The following is a 9,519-nucleotide window of genomic DNA, read 5'->3' on the forward strand; positions in this document are numbered from 1 at the left end:
CCTGCCCCCCCTGCCCCCCCCCCCCCCCTACAATTCCTGTCCCTGAACAACTGGCCTGCCTCGGCCACTTCCGCCTCTTGACAGTCAGTCGCTCACCTCCTAGTGACAGCGTTTTTATGAAACAGATCGATCCCCGTCCTCTCCTTGCTTAAAACCCCGTGGCTCTTAGAGCACGCCAGCCGTCGACATGACTTAGGGGCCCTGTGGGCGAGGGGCCGCCTACCTGGTGTCACCCCACCGTCACCACCACTCGCCGCTGCCACATTCAGCCACACGGCCGATCGTTCGTCTGAGAAAAGCACGATAAACACCTCATTTCCCTGGGTTTCCGGAACTTGGGGACACTTCACAGTGTGCTGACAGTTGAACTCATCGCTTTAACTTGAGTCAGCGTAAGTTTAGTCTGTGATCGGGACTTCGACACTGTGACACGCACCTGCGGAGAGCACTGGCCAAGCAATGGGCTCGACACGTTTGCCTTCAGCCCTCAGGCACCTTTTCAGGTGACGCGCCTCCAAAGTTAAAGTGACGAGTTCAAGCCTTAGCACACTATCAAGTGTCCCCAGATCTGGGGACCATATGGCTGAATGTAGCGGCAGCGAGTCGTGATGAGTGATGGGGGACACGGTCCCCCAGGTACCACCAGATGTTCCCCCACATGACCCTTCTCCATCCCTGTTGCTGGGTCAAATTCCATTGCAGGCCTGGGGACCAGCCACAAGCAGAGAGGCTCCCCGCGAACCCCTCGTCATGGGAGCGGGTTGGAGGGTCCTCTGGCGATGAGGATCATGCTGGGAGGTAAAGCATGGGACAGAAAAGGCCGAGGCTAGAACTAGTCCGGTTATCGGGATGACTAACCCACTGTTTTATAGACTGTGTTCGACAGCATTTTACAGTTTACGAAATGCACTAAATACATTGAGCCTTTTTATTCCCACGACACCAGAAGGAGGGAAGCTCATTCGCCTCGTTTTGTAGCTGAGGTTCGGTAGCTCGCCAAGGCCACATGGCTTGACTCGGGGCTCAGAGCCGGGGCTCCTGGCCCATCAACACCTCACACACAGGCCGGGATAAGTCTGTTGGAAGAAGGAATGAATGAAAGACTCTCCCCAGCTAGACCCTGCAGGGGATATAAAGATAATTTTTGGTTTCAAAGAAACTGTGAGTAGCTTTTAGCCTCTTCTCTCCTCATACCCACCACCACGACCACAATCACACGGTCAGGGCTGGTGGGCATCTACTGCCGGTTTTACAAGGATGGATGAGTTCTCTCACCGTGCCGGCAGATGCCAAGAGCCAGGGAAAGGATGGGGCTACCCAGAGTGCATTTCTCAGGCCCAAACTGTGACGACTCCTTTTACAAAACAGTCGGTGGAAGCTCTCAACTTTTCTTTCGTACCACCGAGGAGATGTGTGATTGTTTCACAGAAATGCTAATGACGCAAAGTTCATAAATGCTAATGAAACACGATAGATTAGCAGAGCCCAGCAGGTAACCTGGGGCGCCTAGAAGAGAGTCCGTAGATTGAAAAGTATAAAGAATACCTTTTCATCGAATATTCCCCAGACCGGGTTTCCAAATGTTAATGAATACTCTCTTTGGCTATCTGGAGAACAGACTCAAATGAGTACCTCTAGGAATCCAGAACTGAATATTGACTTAGCTTTAGCTTGAAAAGAAATCTATTTATTCAAAGGCTGTTTAGGTGCCATGGGACGGACGAGTTTGAGACAAAGGTGGGGACGCGGAGGAGGGCCTGGGACGTGGAGACAAACGTGTAATTCAAATGCACGCTTCTATTTCAGTCAGCCAAGCCACCTAGGTTGGAATTTGCTTATTATATTTTACTTTTATGACCTGATCCCTCAATAAGCCCAATTCCCCTGGAATGTACAAGGCTCCACGATCCCAGAAACTGTATCTCTGTCCTTCGTTCAGGTGTGGCACATATTAGGAGCGCAGTCAGTGTTTGCTAAATGCACGAAGAACTCTCTCAAAACATTTTCCAGAGCTCGATGGACATATGCGCCCTGGGAACATGGGACACTTATAGGGTGTGTTATCCAAGGAAACGGACCTTGAGGACAACTCCCGGGTACCTCTGTGACGTAGCACCCAGGCGGGGTGCTACCTTTATGTTCCAGTTCAGGACAACGGGATGAAGCAGATGACTCTGGACTCAAGTCTCCAGGGCTCCCCCCCGCCATGGATAGCGTACCCTCCCGCTGCTCACTTAAAAGATGCAGTTCACGTGAAGGTGATTAGAAAAGTATCATGTGAAACATGAGTGTAAAGTGACGCTGTCGTCCTTAGTTCTTCCTCTGGCTTGGCAGCCTTGGGAGGGCACTGGGCCCCTTGTCCAGATGTCTGGGTGCTCATCACGGCTCTGTGTCCTCAGACAGGTCACTTCCCCACTCGGAGCCTCAGACTCTGCGTCCTTAAGTGAGAGAGTTGGCCAGGACGATGTCTAAGGTCTCCAGCATGGAAATAATTCTTTGCTCGTGGGTCCTGGGCAATGTCGTGCCCCGAGAAGCCTCTTAAATGTCCTTGACTCGTGCCTGTCCCCCGAGTCTCATATGGACACATGGACGCGTGGATTCCAGAACTGAAGGGGCCTCTAAGAACTTACCCTTGAGAGCGGAGGCCTGAGACACAGGTGGAGAGGCAGAGGGGATGCCGTGGAAACGGGGTCACTCTGGCCTAGCGACTGGAACAGACCCCGCTGTGGGCCGAGCTCAGGACAGAAGCGGAGAAGCATCCAGGAGCCCCGGCCCGGTTTCCGAGTGCCGTGGCTGAGCAGCCTTCAAGACTCCTTTTCCACTGAAAAAGAAAGGGAGCAGTCCGCGAGGGAGAGCTGGGGGTACTAGGCTGAGGTGCAGGAAGCAGAGGCGAAGGTAATGGGGGAGAGGAAGGAAGGAACAGAGGGGACCAGCAGATGGTCCCCGCCCGAAGCACGGCGAGTCCCTGTCAGGCACGGGCGCGGGATGTCAGGACGGGGAGACGTGGAGCGGGGACGAGAGCACGGAGCGACAACGAGGAGGGCAGGAGCAAGGCCAGGTGAGGGCTGACCGCCCCGCAGCCCGGGGACGTCCCAGCCCCCGACGGCGGACAGCAAGACCAGCGTTTCGTCTTGTGCTGAAGCTTGAGAACACGTTGAACGCGTTGAAAACGGCCAGTTGTGTTCATAGGTCAGACACAGAGCCTGTGGGGAGCAGGTGTTAGCACCTGTCAGGTGGGCTGCCGTGGAGAAAATACTGAGAACCGCCCTGTGAGGGAGCAGAGAGCCGGCCCCTGACTGGAAGGTTACACATCGATTCGTCCTTCCGACAACTGTTGAGCATCTTCCGTGGGCCAGCTCTGGTATTCTATTAATTTTTATATCCTAAGTCCAACAGAGTACGTGTACATAGCAAGCATTAGTTAATACTTATTGACTAAATGCACGCGTTTATCTTGTTTATTGAATCTCAATATAATTTCAGTGAACTCTGCAAATCTGCAATTCCCTCCCCTTTCCTAAGCCTACAATCTATGATGTTATTAAAAATCGTAGAGCCTCGCTCTGCAGTTTTCCTGAACGGTCTGTTTTGCTCCCTCCAGGTGCTCTCAGTGGCATGACCAGACCCAAAGCTGGGAGAGGAGGAAGCACGCAAGGCTGTGTCCTCTGGAGCCTGGGATGCGGCGGTGAGCTCTGAGGTCCCTCCGGCCCCGTCTAGCCAAGCGCCATGGAGGAAATGAGCTCCTTCTTCGGTGCCATCTGGGACACCATCTTAACCAAACACCAAGCGGGCCTGTTCAACTCCATCTGCCTGGGCGTCATCCTGGGGCTGCCGCTACTGGTGCTCGTCACACTCCTCTTCATCTGTTGTCACTGCTGCTGCGGCAGGCCATGCGAGAGCGGCCGACAGCCCCCCCGAAACAAAGGGAAGAAAAAGAAGAAGAAGAAGAAGGCCGAAGAAGACCTCTGGATCTCTGCTCAGCCCAAGCTTCTCCAGCTGGAGAAGAGGCTGTCGCTGCCTGTCTAGCTAGGCAGGTAGCCGAGGGGTCCCTCGTCTCAGCCACCTTCCGACAACACATGGAGTAGGGAGCAGTGATCCCGGCAGTGACACAGTCACGTCCCCAGAGGAACTTCTCAACCAAGGAACAAACCTCAGACTGAGTGTCCCCACGGAGGACACTCCCAGGGAGCACATGGACAGCTCTTGGGCACCGTCTTGGCAGCTCAGTGTCCAAAAGCGATGCTCTTTTCTACAAACTCAGGCTCGCCTTCCGCCTATCTCTGGCAAACTCCATATGCAAAAGCACAAGGAACATTTATCCATACGTCTTGACACGTTTCCCAAAGGCACACACATGCGCACACGTGTGCGTGTGTGCATGCAAACTCAGGCGTCGCGTACCTGGGCAAATGTTTTATGTTCATCAAATGGTCATTGAATGTCTGCTTTGTGCAAGGCCCCCTGAGAGGCAGTGCGTTCTGCTCTTGCAAAAACACCTCATAGGAAGGCCTGGCCAGGTTCAGGCCCATATGCACAATTATGTACCCAGGCGAGGTGCCTCTGCTCGGTCTACTCCATGTACCGCTCAGGTTAGAGACGTGTGCTTCTCCATTCCTACCCCTGCCTAACCTTTGACTGGAAATCCTCACATCTGGACAGTCCCAGCAGCCCGGTACAGCCTCCGGCCCCGTGTACTGATACAGACCTATCACGTTCCGGTGCTTCTGGCCTCTCGCCTGGGAGGACACATTTAAAGAGCAGTGGATCAGAATCCATCGACAGCTATTGTCCTGCAAGTCCTGACAAGGTCATTACCTGGTAGGAATTTAATGTGGTCCAAGACCCCCAGAACCGCCCGGCAAGGCGCTGGATGTTCTCCACACGAGAATAAACAGCTCTTGGTCGTGACTCCTAGAAAGCTGTGGAAACCAGGTGTACTCTACTCAGTTCACTGGACTGCAGTGTGACCCTGTGCAGTGTATACTCGACAGGTGGAAAGGAGATGCTACCCCTGAGCCAGGTGTTTCCCAGGTCCCTGAAGGTTTTCAGTGGGGAAGGACTTAAGGCAGTCGCCGGGAGAGCCTCGCAGCAGGCACGCTGGAAGCGATTTCCCAGGGTCCTGACGGAGGCACGTATGTTGCAGGTGGGATGCAGAAGATGCAGTTTAAACGGAAGCAGGATGGAGCTGTGTAGAGGTTGGTTGATATTTATCTTGAGGTTCAGCAAGTGCTGTGCACACAGTTGGTACTCACGGCCGTCTGCGGCTGCCGTTAGACACGTGATGATGTTAAAGGCAAACCTGTCATACCTCACCCAGTCCCCCAAGGGCCCTTCTAAGTGAGCTCGCTACTTGCTACAATGGACGGAGGTGGGTGTTGAATTCTGCAGGGGCGTGCACGCAGAACCAAGAGTTGGGTTGACGTGTGTGCCCAGAGGTCCGTGGGGACATGTAAACTGGGTCCACGTTTCCTCATGTGAGAGCGTCTCCCCATCAGGCCGAAGGTGGTGGGCCGAGTCCACCCACATATATGATGAGCCGGTGTTTTGGTTGTGCTGGGACCACATTTCAATGATGGGTAATTCTCAACTCGGGTGCAGGCTGCACTGTCGAAGTTCATTTGCAAATCTGCTGGGTCGTTCACTTGAAATATTTCCCCATGGAAGCTGTTCTAAATGGTGGTGAAATGGTGACTTAATTAATAATATAGCTAAACTCTGATATTTATAGTAGCAAAAACTAAATTCTATAAGATTGTGCTAATGGAAAAATGCACTGTATTTGCTCCCTTGGGCTACCTGGCACTCCCCTGCCCTCCAGGTGTACTCCAGGCCTGTGGAGGGCGGGCGTTGGGTGGTGCCCGCTGCACCAGGCCTCCTAACGGGTGACCCTATGAATCCTAATTCAGGCCTGCATGATTTGGGGACCAGTCATGTTCACCCTCTCGCCTTGAGTGGCTCCAAGAATCCTGGGCACTCAGGCCCCTCCCTCCTAAACCCTTTTGACCAGAGAGAGAAGCCACCCTCTGATTCTCTGTCCCCTTGTCACATGGAGAGCGTCTCATGGAGCATCTGACTGTCCCCTTGATGTCGCAGGATGACTAGTCATCTCCCCACACAAAATGCACGGGCCTCACCGCGTCCACCGCTGCCCACCGGGACGAGTTCCCCTTCCTACCGCCAACCCTCAGTCCCCGAGAGGGATGACTTGGGGAGACGTGGAAGCCGACAGCTGAGGCTGGTGTCAGATGTGATCTAGGAGAAGAGATCACCCGGATGGGGACCACACGAGGAACACGGTTGCCGTGGCAACCGGCTGCTCATTTGAATTAAGATGGCAGTCGGTTGTCATTGCTGTGACAAAGCCTCCGTCTCCAGGTACAGTGCCCTGCTGTCTCCTAATCGAATGGACCTGCTCTACCTCAGGGCGCAAAACATCCCCAAACTCACGTCTCGGTTGCCCCCACAGGCCTGGACACAGGACGCTAAGCCCCGAACGAGGCCTGTCTTCCCACCGCGGCCTCCCCTGGAGCGCCGAGAACAGTGCGGGGGGCGCGCGAGGCCTCGTGTTTTTGTTGAATAAATGGGTGTGTGAAAGGAGCCCGAGGCGCCCGCCCCCCCTTCCCAGTTCATCCTCATCATTCTCTCCCGGGTCTCGCTCTTCTCTTCCTCCCTCCCCTGCTGGCACCCCTGCCCCCCACTCCATGCGCTATTCCCGCCCACGGTTACTCCTTCCTCTAGGCCTCTTGTCCCACAACTGCCACTGGCCACAGGGCTGCCTCAGGACGGAGCCTCTGCTGGGCCCGCCTCGGGGGATTGACGCTAATGAAGGGCAAATAGGATCCTGAAGAAGAGGCTTCCGGGACCAGCACCGGCCTGGGAGGGGCCCTGGGGTTTCCGCAGCTTAGGCCAGGCTGGCTGCTGAGTTGAAGGTCTCAGGAGGTCTCCCCACCGCTCAATGGGTTTGCTTTTCTGCTTCTTGGGGGGAGGGAGAGGAAGGAGGTAGAGAAAAGGCAGTGGCCTCTTCAAGAAGAATAGAAATGGTACAAGTTGTATAGTATTTGTCAATATTTTTTTTCTGGAAAATTCAAATGCACCAATAGAAAAACTTATTTAAATAAAATACTTTGAAAATCAAAAAGCCATGCCTGGCTTCCTTACTTGCTGGAGTCAGACCGTTACTTTTTTCACATTTGCTATAACCTTCTCCCAGACATCACTCAGGTTTGACGGGTGCAGTGTCTCCCTCTGGGGTACCAGAGGCCCCAGCCCACCCCCACTCCCGGCAGAGTCACAGGTCAGAGGACCAGGAACATCCTCACACTACCACCTGCAGACCAGATACCTGGGAGACTAATGCATCCTCAGAGGTGCCGGCTGCAGAAAAACACTCATGTGTCCTGGCGATACAGAGCATTCCCTCCCATGAAGTCAGTCAATGTCTTCTTAAAGGAAAAAGGGGGAAGTAGCAAACACTAAGTAAACACAGACCTGTGAGTTAACGGGCGCTGGGGAGGGGCGAGAGCAGAGGCCTCTGGAGTAGCTGCTGGGGAGACAGACAGACAGACGCGTGTGTATGTACACATCAATGTTTATCTTTTAAACATGTTGGCCACGGCTCTGCATTAATTATAATGATTCAGATGCTCCTGCCCCCTCCCTCAATGATACGAAGCTGGTCATGAAGCAGAAACCATCCAGAACCACGCTGTCCGACAGAACGAGGCATGACGGGCCTGTTCCATACCCACACTGTCCAGTGTGGTACTGTTAGCCACATACAGCTGTTTACATTTTAATTAAATCACGTCACAAGTGCAGCAGCTGAGTCATGCCACCATATTTCATTGCTCGGCACCTGCATGCAGCCAGTGGTTACCAACCCGGGGAGCAGGGGCCTAGAGTCTCGTGGGGTGTAGGGGCGGGGCAAATGCACTGGCCGCGGACGAGGGCTGAGGAGGCAGGGCCCGCGGCTCCTCCCCCCCGGCGGGCCGGTAGTCCTGCAGTTGTGGCCGATCCCTGGGCCCGTCCCCATCGCCACGTGCTCCATGACAACCTGGGAACGGGCCCTTCGCCCGGGTGTCCGTTCTCTCGTCCAGGCCTTTCCAGTGTAGGGGAGGCAACGTCGCCTAGAAACCGTCTGGGGCAGGCGCAGGTGCTGTCCACCCGTGGGGAGGCGGGAGCTAAAGGCCATCAGCCCCACCTGCCCAGCTCGGCCCTGACCCTGGGGTGCGAATGTGGACTGGGACAATGTTTTGAGCATCTGCAACTCCCCAGAACCCCCTGCACTGGCCCCTTGCCCGTTGGCCTCGGTATCATTCCCGAATTCGAGGTCACACAAGACTGAAACAGAGTCCCTTCGACACAGCTTTCGGTCTTTGTCACAGCGTCAAAGGGATGTTTTCAAATAGCTATGATTCGGCGCTCAGAAACGGCCACACGCACACACGTACCTAACTCCTCCCCGAGGCTGTTCGCTCCACGTGCCAGGCACACCAGGTGCCAGGCACACCAGATACACAGCTGTCTGGAGGGGTTCATGGCCTGGTTGTGGGGACCGACAAGCAGACCATCACAATACAGCGCGGTCACTGCTTCCTGGTGGGAAGCTGGTGACAGGACAGGCTGTGGGGGAGGTGACACAGGAGCCACCCAAAATGTTGAGAAGTGGTAGTTTGGGGGACGGGGGGTTGCCGTGTGCACAGCCTGTGACCTGTGAGTGCTGCCTGGGGTGGGGCTGTGGGGACCACGTTGGTGTGGTAAGGCCTCAGGACTAGGCCGTCCAGCTGCTGAGACCAACTCCCATGCCCGCCAGTCAGGGAGCTTAGGCCCGTGACCTCATCTCTGTAAAACTTACCTGTAAAGTAGAGTTAATAATCCTACCTACCGGAGGGACAGGAGTAGACGAGATAATGGATACGAAGCATTTGAGACAGGGCCCGGTTCACAGTAGCTGCTCAGTAAATGTCAGCTGTCTTAGTTATGGGTAGAAGGACGATCATGAGAGAGAAGTCTAAGGGCAAGAAACCTTCCAGAAGAAAGCGAGACCCCACCGAGTTTAAGGTGCAGACGGATCAAATGAGACGGGCTGAAAACACCGTGCATGTCCTCTTCCCCTTGGTGTGACACGTCCCTCATGTCACCCACCAGATGACATGCTGTGCTGTCCACAGCATGTCCGCACCCCAGGAACCAGGGCTCCCAGTTTGCAGTAAGAGTTGGGTGAGGTTGCTCAAGTACCTGTCCGGCCTCCCCTCAGCCCTCCCTGCCCACCACGCAGCCACCCTTGGGTGGCAGCGCCCCTTGGGGGCCACGTCAGTAGAGCATTTGCATCGCCATCTTTTTCACCTCATGGCAGGGTTTCCTGGGGAATCTGGGTCCAGCGGGATCGCCGGTCCTCAGACCGTGCTGAGGACTGGCTGTGTTCACGTGACAGTCACACATCTGCCGTGCTCGTTTGTCAGATGAGGGAGATGCAGAATCCTACGTCTTAATTGTCATCACAAACACACCTCTGGTGCA

At 54.8% G+C, this 9,519-nt stretch overlaps 1 protein-coding gene across 3 annotated transcripts in view; it reads left to right on the forward strand.

Moving 5' to 3' along the window:
• KIAA0040 (KIAA0040 ortholog) overlaps window positions 1–7,134 on the forward strand; it is a 29,101-nt gene extending 21,967 nt beyond the window's left edge. For all 3 annotated transcript variants that reach the window (XM_039881438.1, XM_039881440.1, XM_039881441.1), the window contains one exon: window positions 3,602–7,134. In XM_039881438.1, coding sequence (XP_039737372.1) covers window positions 3,727–4,026 — 300 coding nt within the window. In that variant the 5' untranslated portion in view covers window positions 3,602–3,726 and the 3' untranslated portion in view covers window positions 4,027–7,134. The remainder of the gene's footprint in view (window positions 1–3,601) is intronic.
• Window positions 7,135–9,519: the final 2,385 nt, after the last annotated feature.

Source organism: Pteropus medius, unplaced genomic scaffold (assembly GCF_902729225.1).
Source record: "Pteropus medius unplaced genomic scaffold, Ma_sr-lr_union100, whole genome shotgun sequence".
In the NCBI taxonomy this organism is placed as follows: Eukaryota; Metazoa; Chordata; class Mammalia; order Chiroptera; family Pteropodidae; genus Pteropus; species Pteropus medius.